The sequence below is a fragment of the Apus apus genome, chromosome 18, assembly GCF_020740795.1.
Source record: "Apus apus isolate bApuApu2 chromosome 18, bApuApu2.pri.cur, whole genome shotgun sequence".
In the NCBI taxonomy this organism is placed as follows: domain Eukaryota; kingdom Metazoa; phylum Chordata; class Aves; order Apodiformes; family Apodidae; genus Apus; species Apus apus.
The window spans coordinates 725,156-741,387 of NC_067299.1; the positions used below are offsets into that span (position 1 = coordinate 725,156).

Genomic DNA, 16,232 nt, shown 5'->3' on the forward strand with positions numbered 1-16,232 from the left:
GATGTGTTCTGATGGCCACCAGGGAGAGACCACATTGCACTACTTGAGCCTTGTGAGACTGCATCAGAAACCTCACCAGCTCTCACTGAAACTGCTGCAGGAAGAAACAACAAGATAAACACAAATAAAAACCAAAATAAGAAACCAGTTTTCCCTGTCTACTGGTTTTTAAATCAAGACTGCAGATGACTCAGCCCGTCATGGGCCATGAAAAGTTATGAAGGAGAAGAGGCCAATTTGTTCCCAGGGAGGGGAAACACCCACTGTTGCAGGCAACCCAGCCCTGGGAGCTCAGCAGCCCAGTGATGCTCTCCTGTGGCCAGTGACAGCAGCCCTGCAGCAAACTGCACTCGTTGCCACACGCCACGGTCCTCAGGAGCAACAGCTGCTGCTGGGATACACGCTGCATCCCTCCCAGGAGCCAGCAGCTGATTTTGAAAGAAGGCAGCACCTTGTTGTGCTTCAGGCCTGACACTGTCAGTGCTGAACATTTCCTGGAGACTCCCCCTCCTTACTGTGCTTAATGGGCTCCAAATCCCAAACCGCCAGGAAGTCTGCACCTGGAAATGACCCCTCCTCACAGCTCATCCCAACAAGCCCGTGAGCCCTGCAGCCTGGCTGGCAAGCAGGACCAGCTCCTGGGGCCAGGGGGCTGAGGAGCTTCCACAGTCAGGGGGTCACAGTGCTGGCAAAACTGTCCCTTCCATCTCCAGCACTGCCACCCTAATTGCTTTGCAAGGCTGGAGGACAACCTGCTGAATGGACAAAAACATTAAGAGAAGCATTTATGAGGTATTAATAACTTCACGTTTTGTGTCTTATCACTCTGGAAAAAAAAAAACACCTCTCACTGGCTTCCTGCTATCACACCCTTGGTACACAAAGGGAGCTAATGAGTGCAGAAAGCACAGCCAATTGCTCTTGGAGTGCCGGAAACAGCACTAGAACAACCAATTGGAAATGTGCTGTGGGACAACCAGGCTACTGCTCTGCTTTCAGCTGTGAGGGCTGATATGTTTTTAAACTAAGTAACATCAGATAAAATCTGACAGAAGATAAAATGTCCGTGGAAAGCCCTACTTTCCTGTGACACAGTGGAATTAAATACTGATGACTTGGGATCTCTGCAGGGGCAGCAGCAGGGCTAGCATGGGAAGAACAGAGTGATGACAGGAAAGCTGAGGAGGAGCTCATCATCAGAGAAGACAGTGATAGGACAAGAGGTGATGCTTTTAAACTGAGAGAGAGGAGATGGAGTTTAGATATTAGGAAGAAATTCTTCACTCTAAGGGTGGTGAGGAACTGGAATGGGTTGCCCAGGGAGGTTGTTGATGCCCCATCCCTGGAGATTTTTAAGGCCAGGTTGGATGAGGTTTTTTGCAGCCTGGTGTAGTGGTGGGGTTCCCTGCTCATGGCAGGGGGGTTGGAGCTTGATGGCCTTTAAGGTCCCTTCCGACCTTAATGATTCTATGATAGCATGAGGATGACTTTCACATCACAGCCATTGATCCTGTCTAGCAACCACCACAACAGCTCTTAACCAAGCTACTGCTTTGCTCAGTCTTTCCATTAGAAATAAAGAAAATTAAAACAAACAAACAAAAAAAAAAACCCTAAACAAACAAAAACTCAAACAAAACAGCTTTCCAATGCCTGAAGCACTGCAGAAATAATTGGCTCCAAATCTTAAATGAAGCAACCTGCCTTTAAAAAGAACTGCAAAGTGCAGTGCTGTTGCTGAGGAAACAGGCTTTCTTCCCACCTCTACTGTTTCTTTTTTTCTTTCTTTAAAACAATAAAATATTAATGAAACAAATTTAGTGGAAAGCATAGCAGACACAGCTTTAATTATTAACAAATGTTGCAGCTGCCATGGAGGGCAATTTCCACAGTGACTGTCCCTAAAGCCCCAATATTTAATTACTCCATTGTGACATTTCTTATCACAAGGACTTGGCATAACATCAGTCCCCAGCTGGCTGTAAGACACGTGTAGTGGTTATTTGCCAGGGGACAACCAGTGGAATCAGCTGCTGGGTTGCCTCAGGATGCATGTTCCACGGGATGAGAGGCTAAAGCACCATGCCCAAGTGAAGGTGCAAAGCACCCTCAGCCCTGGGTTCAGGGAACAGCCCCAGCCTGTGTGACCTTCAAGTCATCTCCATCTCCTCTACTCCACCCACGCCCTCAGGATAACAGACCTGTCTTCCATGTACTTTTCTCTCCAGGCTCCTCTCTAAGGGAATTATTCCACAGCAGGGAAGTGCCTACATCCACATCTGACTGGATCTGAATCAGCTCTCAGACAGAGTGGCTTTCATCAGGTCCAGCTCTGAAGCATCTGAGGAGGGGAGCACATCCAGCCACAGAGATGCCCCCCTATTCCAAGCCAGGGGACAATGCAGACATCCCCTCCGTGGTGTGGAGCAGAGGAACACAGCTCAGGAGCTTCACAGCATGTTAGCTGGAGCTGAGGTTCCTGCAGAGCTTTCTGCTCCACGGGCAGGCACTGATCTCACTGCACCTGCTCCACATCACACGCAGCCACGTTCCCTGCACGGGCACACGCAGCCAAGCTCAGTCAACACGGAAACTTTAACCCAAGCTCAACCAACTTTCAGAAGAATCACCTCAAGCTGCAGAATCTTTTAAAAGACACGAGAAGACCTTGACAGTGATGCTCAAATGGTTTTAGAGAGGAAACACAAGGTATTTGAGGACCTCTCCTTAGCTCCCGCCACCTTTTCTATTTTTGTTTCTCTTCCGCTTTAAACAAACACAAAATTATATTTCTGTTTTCTCAGTGTAGGATTGAAGCAGGAAAATCACAATTTTACAGTGAAAAAAGTCAGCATTTACAAACTTACTCCTGAAAACCTCCACATCTTCCCAGGAAAGTCTCTCCTATTCAGAGCAGGAGTCCCCACACACCCAGAGCTGTGCAGTGAAGCTGCTCACACTGTGCTCTGCTGATCTGCACAGGAGTTCACTCTGGCTTTGGGCAGCTCTTGGATTAAAACCAGTTCTCCATGGCAGGCTCTTGGCATTCACGTTGTAGCTTGTGGGAATAGATGAAAACAAGCTGAACTAATTTATCCCCCTCCTATTGTTCTGCTGGATGGTTTCAGAAGGGACAAGAAATTTTAATTTTAAAGGGTGTGTACAAACACTCCCCTTCCCCATTTCCACAGTGCACCAACACGTTCTCAATCAGCTGAAATCAAAACAGATCATCAAAACAACCACACGCAGAGACACAGGCATAAAATCCAAGCAGCACACAGGGTAGAGCTGGGGATGGGAAAAAATACTCCTTACAGAGAACTGTTTTGGGGGAAGAGGGCTGGAAGGTTTAGGTAAATCAGGTTTCTGCAAACCCACTTGTCTTTATTTTTGGGAAACCAAAAACAGGTGGTCCCCCTGCAGCTGCAAACTGCAACAAAGAGCTCAGATGAAGCCTAAAAAGTTTAACACACAAAACAGTTCAGCAGTTACAAGAACCTCTGGGACAGGAAAATTAGTTATCTATTTTAAAGAAACGGAACCATTTTTCCCTTTTTTGGAACCTGACACTCTCAGAAGACACAAAAAGAGATGAAGATTTAGCTGTTCCTGGAGGAACTGGTACCATCAGAAAGACACCAGCAGGTACCTCTCTGTGCAAGCAGGTGGTTTGTATGCCCAGACCCACACTCTGTTTTTAGGTGTGCAGGCACAGGCAGAAACACCCTCTGTGAGCTGCTGAGCAGAGCACAACCTCATCCTGCCTTGTCACTGACACAGCAGCAAACACACAAAAACTGATGGCAGAAAAATGCAGATATTCATTAGTTTCAGGCTGGAAAAGCAGTTTGGAATAAATCAACCCAACTCAGGTAATTCCCTTGTATTGCTCAGCTGACAGCAGCCATCTAAAAATTCATTAACTCCAGCCAGTTTTGAAGAACATCCCCCTGCAGTATCCACTGCTGAATTTAATTAAGTGCAGATATGTTATTGATTTGCAGTCCAAATAATCATGGTCCCCAACAAGCTTTGAAAAATGTCATGCTTTTATGGCTTCAACCTGGCAACTTCTTGCAGTGTCAGGTGAACAACTTGAGTTTTCTCCTTTTTTGCCTTTATGAAAATCCTGACATGACTTAATAGAGTGTGAAATGAGAACTCCAAGGATGAGGCTCAAAGGGTGGAAAGCAGAGAAAAGAAGGCATGTGAAAAGATTATTTATGGTGTTTATTTGGCAGATGAAGTTTTCCTTAGACAGGAAGAAACACCACAGCTAAATACCTTGTTTTCATGGAAACTGTGCAGAGGGAATAGAATTCATGAGGCTGAAGAGAACAGAACAAGTGGAAAGAGGAGGATGATAAAGAAACAATCAAATGCTCACAATCTCCAGCTGCTGTGGCTTTACCTGCCTCATCACAGATCTGACCAGCTTGAAACCAACTTGTTACCAAGTTCTAGCATGTTATTTCCTTGAGAAACACACAGGGAGCAGGTGGGACACCAGCTGCACCTGCACACCTGCTAGGCAGCAGGTGACTGCAGAGCAGACACCCAAACATGCTCCTTTGTCCCAGGGGTGCTCAGAGCACTTTATGGGAGAGGGAGACACTGAACAGCCAGTGTGTGCACAGGTCTCAGTCCCCACCTGACATCCTGGCTTCAAATGCCAAGGATGATGGACTTTCCAGATAAAGCTGCACTGACATATTTTTCAATAAATCCCTGGGGGGAAAAAACCACATCTAAATGGACAGTCCCCAGTTCTAAACACAGCTTATGTGGGAAACATCAGGGCTAGAAGTTGGTGACTGCTCCTCTTTAAAATCTTCACCATTAAAGCTTCAAGGATCTCAACACCCTTCAGAAAATTTAAGTGTTTCCATTAAACATTATTAAGGCTAAATCAAAATTACTGAGCTTTCTCAAAATAATTTAATATGATCCAATTTGATGGCCCAGGACTAAAGCAAAATGTTTGGCTGGGTGCTCTAAAAAGCATGAGAGATTCTATTTCACTTCTCAAACTAAAACCATGAGCAGTTCAAAAACTGTTTGATTTCACAGCTAATATTCCCTCTTTTTTGCCCCCCTCTCCTCCAGAACATGTCCCTTATTACTTTAAAGCAGTCATCTTTGGAGCACAATCAAAAGCTTTTAAATATATGTGAAAAACTATTTGCCTCCCCCAGTTACAATCATCTCTGGTACTCTCTGGGCTAACGTGTTTATGAAGTGAGGTAGAACCTCTGTAAACTATTTTTTTTAAGCATTATTTGTTTTCCAGACAGGAGTAGCAACACAGGGAGGCTCATATTTTGTTTGAGACCTACATTTCCACAGCAGATTAACTATGTTTTTTAAAAACATCAATGCTATGGATAGAAAGACAAAATAATTAAAATATTAAAATGTAAACAACCATTGTCCTACCAGACATCTATTTCTACATAAGTTACATTTCTGTGGGCTACGAAAATAGAATGGAAAACAAATTCTTAATTTTTGTCAGGCCCTAGGAGCACTGTGCTGTCTAAAGCCTCAAGGAAATCACCTAAAAACTCCACAGCCCAAAGCTTCTCTTCTTAATGGGGCTGATTTTCAGAGCAGCTGGAAGGCTGGAACTCCAGCTGGAACTGAAGGGAACAGCCTGTTGTCTGGACAGTCAGGACACCCCAAATCTGAGGTCTAGACTAACCCCAAATCAACCTCCTGTTCCTTTCAGTGAGCATCTATTGACATTTTGTTGCCACACTTTAAATAGGAGGCAGAGAAAGGGCTTCTATCAGGAACTTAATTCTCGCCTTAAACAGTTTCCCACATCGCCACCTTCTATGATTTTACTGCAAGTCTGTGGATATTTGATACTCTTCTGAAAGTTTTACCACCATGAACCATGCCACTGGATAAGAATGTCTGGGTAAGAAATGAATTAAAGAAATACATTTCTATTCCTCAGCTGATTTCATTTAACTGTCATGAACTTTAATCCACTCTTGTAATTTAGGGCCAAAAAGGAAAAGATTACTGACTCATGACTTTTCATTGCTTGGGACTGGCAATCATGACGTTTGGCGACTCTGATAATTGCTTGGATTTCAGGTCCTGGACGAGAAAAAACAGAACACAAGCTCCAGCATCATGCAGTCATTGGTTCCTAATTAGATCTTCTGTTTGAAACACAATTAACTTTGTGCAAAATGGGATAACAAGTAATCATAAGACCAATGAAGAACACAGCCCCACAACTAACCACATTGTTGTGGTTAACCCTGGTGCATGTTAACAGCTTAGATTCCTAACCAGCACTACCAGGCACTCCTGCAGCTCAGACACGCTCTCCGTGCAGGAGATACCCAGAGATCTGGTCTGGAGGAGTCACCAGCCATATCCACATGCATAGGTTTCCTGGTCCTCCACTGCCAGCTTTGGCTGAGACTCATCCATGACAGCAGCTGGAGCTATTCCATTGTGTTCCTCTGAACATCTGCAGACCATGGAGCTTCAGCACTTAACTGAGCTCAGACTAAGCACATGGCTCCAGAAAATCCAGCCAGACAATTGCTTTCCTATTGTCTACTATTTCCAACATGAACGGAGCACTCATCTGCTTGAGAAAGCTGTGAGGACATCTCATCAAAGCAGGGAAATAACTGTTGAATTGTTTGACAGAAAGTCCCATCTCAGCGAGTGTTTTGCATATGAATTGTGATGACGTTACAGGCTGAGCTGGCTCTAAAATGTCAGCAGGACCCAAGGAGCATCCTGGGCTCAGAATCTGCCCATCCTTTCACTGCAAACAGGTATCGACCAATACAGCTATTCCAACTAACACTCCCACTGCCTGTTTCACAAGAAGGAAGCATCTTACACCGAAATTATCCCAGCCTTGGTGCCCCAGGACTACATGAAAGGAAACTGCAATGAATGGACACCAGGTCAGGTCTCCTCTCAAGTGCAGAATCAAGGCACAGCTGCCTCAAAAGCTCTGGTGTGTGACACTTTTCCTCCACTTTGCACTGGTCGCTGGTGAACACACATTAGGGAACTGCAGAGATGGAAGAAAAGCTTCCTTTTCCTTCCCTCTTTCCGTCAGAACTGGAAGAGCTGGGAAGAGCCCAGGAAGGCTGGTGGCAGGATGCAGAGGAGGATGCAGGGATCTCCCTGCCTGCAGAGGTGGCAGGTCCCTAAGTCAGGGGCCGTCAGCTGCTGTTGCTGGGGAAACAGCACCAGATAATCCAGCTGGAAACAGCCACAGCCCCTTCCCCACAGGAATGCCTGTCCACTGAGGATGCCACGAACACCCCTGGAGCTGGTGTCATTAGTGAGGCTCCAGCTGGCAGCACAACTCTGCTGAAATGCTGTCAGCAGCAACCTGCAGCAACCTTCAGCCTGAGAAGCTGGGAATGTGTCCCCCAGCCTGGCACACAGCAGCCACACTGCACACAGCCCAACCTGACCTGTTATGGCTCTGAATGACAGAGCTGGATCTTTTATAAACTAGACAGGATGGAAGAGTAACTGGAATGTAACCAGGTTATAAACTGGGTTGAGAACAAATCAAAAAACATCTGCATCCATTGCTCCCCCACAAAAATGGAACTGTCAGCACTGTTTTCCTGCTCAGATCACACAGGTGAAGACCATGGATTGCAGACAGAGCCCCTGTGGTTACAGCAAACCTCTCCCACGGGATGAGAAGGGACTGGCACAGACATTCCTCTCCAGGGGCCAGTAAGGGGACAGGCAGCTGGCCCAGGCCCACAGAATGGCACCTTCAGCCATGCAGGGCTTGGAGTGCCAGGAAGATTTCAGTTACTGATGCAGATGAGCCCTGAAAATCAACTACCATGTATTTAAGAGACTCTTGCTAAACTCAGCCTTGCAGAAGCATCAAATGATTCACAAGAATTCTATATTTATAACGAAGATTCACTGAAAATGACTCATGTACTGAGCCAACCTAATTTTAAATGGAAGGGAAAAACCTCTCAAAGAGCACATGAAACTGGAGTGGGGGAGAGGAACAGCACAGACAGGAGAGCCCCAGCCAGAGCTGCTGGCCAAACCTGCTGGAAATGGTTTCTTCATTCAATCAGCTGAGGTGAGAGCAGAACATTCAGCTTCACCTACTTCTGGCTTAGCATTAATTAAGTTCTACAACCAGAGCAGCTGCAGGTTGGAATATTGCCTTAGGGCAGGTAGGATTGCTGAGGAATAATAAGGCAGGTCATGGAGAGTTATTAGTTCTTCAGACCCTACAGGATTCAGAACACGAAGCCAACTGGAATCACAGCAGGAGGGAGAAATATTTATAGGATTTTACAGTATTACTAATTTTGGCCAAGCAGAGTCTCTCAGGAATAGCTGTGGCCCCACTACCCCTCACATCATCAAGGCTGCAGCACATCTCACCAAACATCATTCAAAAGCAGAGAACAGACACAGCACCACAAGCTCTCCAGATCCACCAGGCAGCCCACAGCAAGGGCATGGGCTCAGCTTCCTTCACCTGCTCCTATCTCGGGACCATTTTCCTCAGTTACTTTTTCTCTTTGGCATAGTGCAAATAGACAGCAGATAAAAGGGGAATATTTAACACAACCACAACCTAAATGGAGGAAATGGCCACAGTCTGTATTAACAGCAACAAAACAGTAGCCAGAGAACATGCACAGATATCCCACTGCATATGCAGGGATGAATAAATTCTCCCAAGGTATAAGGAAAAGAAGCAGCAAGCAGGTCAGGGACAGCTCAGCCCTGACCACCCAGCCCATCACCACCCCACCCCCCAGAGCGAGGTGGGATTTCAGTACTGGGACAGGAAAAGGTTCCTGTTCTTAGTAAGGTGTCAGTTCTTGTTTCTCTAGACAGCCCTCTTGTCTACTTCCACTCTTGTTAACCTCTCCATGTGACCAACACACACTGGGTACACGTGGCTGCAAATGCTCCTGTGTGTGACATCCAGCAGTGCTGATGATGGCTGCTCCTCATCCTCAGCATCACTCTCAGTTCAGAGCTACTTCCTTATTTGTAATGTAAGCATGGATGTCGCAAATGTAAAGAGAGGGTGACAAGGGTCTCTACTCCATGATTTATTGTATTTAAATCCCTCCATTTACCAGCACAGAAAACACACTTCTCCAGGACAAGCAGGACCATGCAGTGCTGGGTCTCCGTGTCACTTACCGCACAAGGCGATGATGTGACTGCTGTCTTCATGAACAAACTTCCGTGTGACAGCTTCTTCCATGATCTGCTTTACCTGAAATAAAGAAACAGTAAGAATTGGTTGTAAGATCCCAATGCAAACCAGCACAGCACTTGGGAGTTTCCCTCTCAACCTTCTCTTGCCCTTTTCCCCATCACCAAAGGACTAACAGCCCACGCGAGTTTCTCTTTGCAGGGGAGGAACGAAGAAAATCCCTCAATCCAAGAATCCCTGAGCCTCACTGGTGCACGTTCCCAGAGGTTTGCAGCAACCTCCCCTGTCTGGGGGCTTCACATACCACAGTGATTGCAAATGATGCTTTCAAAGTTCTGCCGCACCAGCCACTCTACAAAATCATGCAGCACCTGTAGAGCAGACAGTGTCTCCAGGTTTTGCCTCGAGACACAATTTAACAATTGCAGCAAATATAATTGTATTTATCACACTTCTGACTGATCTAAAGTTCCCTTCCAGTTTCAAAGCTGATATGTCAAGCTCCGGAGGGGATTCACTGCAGATTACTGACTTTCCAGAATCAGCAAAGAAAACAGACAAATCTTAGAATTAGGCTCTGGAAGAGAGGCTGTGGTTGCCCTTCATTCATCAGCTTATTCCTCCCCAATGGCTTCCTCAGCCTGATTCCAGATGAAGCCTGTTTGCCTCAGCCACTTCATTTATCAGACACTCATTCCTTCCTGTCCATGGAGCACTTGGTTTTCCAGACACAAATCCAGAATAATTTTTTGCTTCTTCCATTTGTGAGCTATAATTACGGGGTTAGGACACTGCCTAAATAAAGGCCACATCACTTTGAATATATGATAGTCTATGCTACGGTGGCAGAAGATCTAACAAGATACTCTCCTTTTCCAACATTTTAGGTTGTTCTTTTTAGTTGAAAATAGTATTTACAGCAGTCCTGGAATCCACCAAACAGTGACTTATCTGGCAGGTAATCACTGTGTGGCTTCTCTTTACCAACGAGCTCACCGCATGATCTGAGGTGCTGGTGCAAGCTGCTCAGTGATGGCCAGCAGACCCAGGAGACCCTGATCCATGCTCCTCAGCAGGGCTGGCAACTGTGCACTCAGCTCTCATTAGGCTGCATCTGGCACCTGAGATAACCTGGTTAAAGCTAGCTGGGTTACCACATCTTTCTTGCCTTGACAGGTCCAAAGGTCTCAAGCCCCCCACCCAGCACTGGAGCCAGCAGAAACTGCAGGTGCTCATGGCCAGCTGGGCTCCATGTTGTGACCATGAGGGGCCAGCTCAGCGCCTGCTCCACCCTGAAGGGCTTCCTCCTCTAGTGAGATCAGTTGTGAAGCCAATTCTGGATGCTGTAATCAAGCTTGCTGCCCCCAGCTAACCATGGGGAGGCCTCCATGCCCACTCCTCCACCCCCAGCCCAGCTGGCAGCAGCTCCCCCTGCACAACCCTTCCCACACCTGGTGTTCTCCTCCCCCAGATTGTGCATTGAGTGGATCCTACAGAACGTGCACTTCTCAAACAGGAGTGCTCTGGGGGGTTGCAAAGAAAATGCTGAGGGGGAAGCAAGCGTTTAAGAGGCTTTGAAAGTAGAGCATGTTTTGGATCTGAGGACTTCAAAGCAAGTCTCTTGCACTTTGTAAAACCTGGCTCACTGGTCACATCCTGAGGCTTGATAATATCAAATCAATTTGTTTCTTTCCTGTGGCATTTCTGACATGGCTGTAAGAACTTTGGACCTTACAGTAAAGCAGTGGGAGGTGCAAAAGTATAAGAGGATATTAAAGAAAGAAGCAAAGATGTGAGAAGATCTCATGGATGGCATTTCACAGAGGAAGCACCAGGGATTATTCTGTTTATCCAGCACTCCTCACACCTTTATTTGTGTCATTGTTGATTTACAAACTTGTTGTCTGTTTGTCTTGGCAGGAACCCAAAAAAAACCTTGTTCCAAGCCTCACCTACAGGTTTGAAACCATCTGGGTAATAGCACCCAGGCAGTCCACAGCTCAGCATAGGGACAGGCACAGGACAGCTGAGCAGCTCTGCCTGTTTAAATTCCAGCTCAGCCCCTGACCTGCACATTCCCACATAGGAGGCAGCACATTCCAGCAAACACCACCTGGAGTGGAAGCAGAGCTGGTACCATCCAGTGCTCCCAGCCAGCCCAGCTCTGCACCTCAGCCAGCCCATCTGTGCAAGAGGGACAGTGGCCCAACCTTTGCAAGCTGTTCTGATTACACTGGGTGAAAACTGTATTTAATTTACCAAATGAAAGGCCTGATTTATTAAAGGGAAAAAGTACCTCTGAGTGCCTCTAGCAGGAAGGGGGACAGATGAGGAAGCACCAGAGAGCTGCACCAGGGTCACCCATGGACACAACCCAAGAACACAGACACAACTTCAGGCACCACTCAGGACAGCAGACTGTGATTCTGATCTCAGCTCCCCAGAGAACAGGAACTGGAATTCAACTCCTGATGACAGGGAGGGAGAGTTGTTTACCAGGAGCAAGAGCTCTGGAGCACAGAGGCCAGTCTCCACTGTGACACATTTCCCAGGCATATCCCAATCATTAGTCTTTATGAGCTCAGTATATTATTTAAATCCCAGTCTGCAGCCCAGGAACAAAAAAAAAAAAAGAGTGTACTAAAAATCAGAAATAAAAAGGTTTCAGCTGCAATGATCAACCCCACTTTCATACAGCAGCACATCTGGTCAGCCTGTCAGCAGAGCTGGAATCCAGGACCTCCAGAGGTAAGCATGACAGACCAGGAGAGCAATTGGTGCCCATTCCCACCTGCCACGGAGCAACCTTTGCACATTTTCTGGAGATTCAGGAAGTGTTATTAGAAAACATTTTCAGGGCTCAGACAGTAGATGTGAAGATGCAAAAGCTGGAATGCAGTGTTCTGCCATCCCACGTCATTCCTCACTGCCACGTAATTCAGGGATGCTCCAGGCAAGGAGCTAAATCAAATGTTTCTGATCAAGGCTTTTTATTATTTTTTTTTTCCCCTTGCAGTTTCATGCAGCTGTCTTTGTAGGGAATGATGCTGTTGTGTCTCTCTGTTCTGTCAATGAAACCATCTGAGCACAAGCCTACACAGACACCCACTTGCAGATACCAACAGACCTGACCAAACTGCAAATTAATGTCATTAGAAGCAGCATTGACAGCCCCCCCTGCTCTCATACCCCACCTGCACAGATGGAGAAGTGGCAGAAGTTGGGCTGCAGTGTGAACAGGGAAACACCAGCCCCCCTGCAGCCCCTCTGCAAATCATCACAGCATCTCCTCATCCTGGCCAGGCTGCTCACACCTGCCAGGTGGCACAAGCACAGAGAAAAGCAGCACGTGTGTCAACTCGTGTGTGTTTCAGGCTGTCCAGCCCTGAGCCAGCAGTGACCCTGCCCCAGGGGACCTGCAGGGCTCAGAGACAGGCTCACAACACCTTCTGCCCCCTGGGAAAGGGAATAGGCTCCCTGTGCACCCAGCTTACCAACCATGGGACAGCAAGGATGGGAAAGCTCTGCCTGCCCTGGTTAAGATCCTGGCACTGCAGGAGTGAAGAATATCCTGGTGGCAGCACCACCCAGAAAAGCAAAGCAAGCTCCTCAAATTAAAGGTGATGTGCATTTGCATGACATTATAATGGATCACTGCTCTGTCTGGCACCATTGGAGAGAAAGAACCAGGTTCCAACATCACTGGGACAACCAGGACCACGTTAAACCCACAGCACCTTTTTCTCAGAGGAGAAAACCTCGTGTCCAGCCTCCCTGCCTTCTTTAGCTCATGTAGTCACTGTCCATCTTATTTACTAATGGCTCTTGCTGCCCTGACTCCTCGGTACTCTCAGTGGAGACCTGGGTGGTGCAAACACAAGCTGCTCAATAAATACTTTATTTCTGCTCAGAAGTGGTTGCATTTTAGTGGTAAGATGAGCAATTGTGTTTCAAAGGGCCCTGAAATTTTTCAGGGTGAAACTGCTAGGGTTGTTATTATCCTGTTTGTTTCACAGCTAGAAAGAGTGCTGTGTTTAAATGCAGAAATGGCAAAATGCCTCCATTTCAGTAGGTAGAGGAAAATAGCCAGAGAAAAGCCTGGTTTATGAGTCTACTTGTCAGAACAGATTTTCCTGCAGAGAGAGATAAATGTTTGAAATGTGAACTTATAAGCAGCCTCAGCATGAATCCCAGTAGAGTTGAATTTTCAAAACACATTACATGTCTTCCTCTCCATCTGAGCCAATAAAATACATTCTTTACCAGGGGGAATTGAAAGTCCATCTGAGAAAAAGCAAACAACACTAAGTTTTCCCAAAGGAAAAATGCAAAAGTTTTTGCTGAGAGACAAAATACAATAAAAAACCACTTAGCACCAAGAGACTTTGGAGACAACCATATTCTGTTTTGCAAAGACAACTGAATTTTAACAGGCTGGGTGCAAACAACACACAAAGAATGTGTTTACTCTGAAGTCCATTAGATATTGAGGTTACATGGAAACAATTCAACAGGAGGAAGAGCCTGGGTTAAAGGGACAGGAGAAGAGAATGAAGGCTTTGAGAATGGACACAGACCAGGCAAGTCTTTACCACCACACCAGCTGCACTGAGGGGTAAGTGACTGTGTGAAAAGTCACACAGAACAAAAAAATGAGGCTGAAAATTATATCAGAAAAAGTAAATTACTGGCATTTCAGGCAGCAGAATCTAGTGGCTGGTAAACCTAGGGTCTGCATTCAATTCCTGGTCCATTAACTGGTTGTGTGAGAGGAAAGTAAAACTCAGTCCCAGTTTCTCTGCCTGCCTCCCAATGCCATTTGTGCCCCAGCAGAGAGGGTCCCCACCACATATCTGTGCTGTGCACAGGCAGGAGGTGCCACCTCCATGTCCTGCAGCCAACAAAAAGCTCTCCTGACTCTTTGAGGAGGAAAGGTCTGGGCAACCTCCAGAAAGCCAAGCCAATACACATCCTCCAAAAGAGCATTTGTGAAGATTTGGAGAAGGGGAAAAAAAATAAACCAAAGACAAAACAAAAATGCAGATGACACAGAAGGTTAAAATAACACTTTCAAGCATTACTGCAGTAATTTAAAAGCTAGAGTCCAATTAAAAACATTTTAGAGACTTTAAAAACAAATTAGCCTCAGATTTTTTAATTATATACCACTTGTTCATTGCTCAAGCTGGCTTGGATCATGAAAATCCATTTCCCTTTTAATCTTGCACATTAGGGCAGGATAGCAATGTTCAGAGGTGGAAAACATCTCTCAAATTTATTTATGTACCTAAACATTAACCCAGGAGAACAAGCACACACACTTCCAAGCTTGAAGGTCTCATTTTAAGCTAAAATCCCTGAATGCAGTGGTAGGTCCACGGCTGCCCTGAGCCCCAGCACTGGGCATGTGAGCAGCAGCAGGTACCACCTGCTGGGCCTGCAGCCAGCTGCAGGACAGCCTCTGCAGTTCTGCCCACAGACTGTTCTTGGTGTGTCCATCCCTGCTCTGCCACTTCCAGTCACCCAGCTCTGACTGGGAGAGCCGACATTGGATGGTCTCAACACTAACAAACATCAGGACACCAGGCTCAGGAACCTTGGCCATAGCAGCAGCTGTTCACTTGAGCTTTAATGAACCTGGATGTCCCATCACTGCTAATTTCCTCAGCTGTGGACACAGGGGGGGAAGGAGCAGGAGGATAGCTATGCTTTTTAAAAATACCTTTTACTTCTGTGGTGGGTAAGCAATAAATCTTCACTCAACTCCTGCGTAAGAAGGGGCAGCCACACAGCTAGTACACACTTGCTGCACAAACACAGCCGGGGGACAGGGGGACAGGCAGCCGCTCCCTCCCCTGGCAGCCCCACCTGGAGCTCACGGACCAGGGCACCTCCTCACCCAGCAGCCTGGCAGGGACACCAGGAAGGGTCCTGCTGGAGCAGGTCTCAGCACCAGGCTGGCCCTGCAGGAAGCAGAACTCTGTCCTGCTGAGCCCCAGCCCACCTGACCAGGTGCCCCCATGGGGTGCAGGGCACTTCATCCCCCAACAGCCCCACGCCTGCCCGGCCACACGGCTGCTCAGAACAACCCAAACCACCCCCTCCCCGCACCTGCAGCCCAGGGGGGACCGCACTTCTGCCAGGGCTCCAGCATTTGGGAGCCAACTCAATCCAGCCAAGAGCAGCTCAGGAGCAGCTTTTTCACCAGGGATTCCCCCCATTCTCCTCTAAGGAGTCAGCGAAGGGCCAGACCCAGCCGGGCCAGACCCAGCCGGGCCAGACCCAGCCGGGCCAGACCCAGCCGGCGGGCACAGCCGCCACCAGCCGGGCTGGGAGGGGGCCGCTCCGCACAGCAGCTTTTCTCCTCCTTCCCGAAGGTCCCCTTCGGGAAACGCAGCAAACCCCGCAGGTTCCCAGGCCAGGGGGCCGCACGAGCCTCCGCCTCCCTCCGCTCCGCGCGGGGAGGTCCCGCACCGCGCCCGCACCACAGGGGGCTACAGCTGCAGCCCCAACCCCGCGCCTGCCGCTCACCGCCTCCCGAACGGAACCCGGGTGTGATTTATCTGCCCAAAGCTTTATTTTATTTACTCTGGGCAACTCGTAACTCCCGGCCCCGCTGCAGGAGGTGAAACCAGCCAGCCCGGGGAGGCTGGGCCCCCGCCGGCGGGAGGCCGGAGCAGCGCGGCCCCGCAGCCCTCCCGGGAGGGTCCCCGGGGCCCGGCCCGCCTCACAGCCCCGGCCCGCCGGGCGGGACGCCCGCCCGCCCGCTCACCTCCTTCTTCACGTTCCACAGCAGCTTCTCCTTCACGGCGTCCGCCGAGCAGCTCATGGCGGGGCCGGGCGGCGGGGCCGGGCAGCGGAGCCGGGAGCGGGGCCGGGGCCGGGGCCGCGCTCAGGGCCGCCCGCCCGCGCGGCTGCGGGAGGAGGGCGCGGGGCCGCGCGCGCGCTGCCCTGCCACCCGCCGCGCCGCCATCTTGTGCCCGGCGTCACCCGGGGCGGGGCCGCACCTGCCGCGGCG

The 16,232-nt window shown here is 48.3% G+C and overlaps 1 protein-coding gene across 6 annotated transcripts in view; it reads right to left on the bottom strand.

Moving 5' to 3' along the window:
• SGSM2 (small G protein signaling modulator 2) overlaps nucleotides 1-16,082 on the bottom strand; it is a 42,912-nt gene extending 26,830 nt beyond the window's left edge. For all 6 annotated transcript variants that reach the window (XM_051635626.1, XM_051635622.1, XM_051635625.1 and 3 more), the window contains exons 1-2: nucleotides 15,987-16,082; nucleotides 9,199-9,274 (exon numbers count right to left, since the gene is read on the bottom strand). In XM_051635626.1, coding sequence (XP_051491586.1) covers nucleotides 9,199-9,274; nucleotides 15,987-16,043 — 133 coding nt within the window. In that variant the 5' untranslated portion in view covers nucleotides 16,044-16,082. The remainder of the gene's footprint in view (nucleotides 1-9,198; nucleotides 9,275-15,986) is intronic.
• Nucleotides 16,083-16,232: the final 150 nt, after the last annotated feature.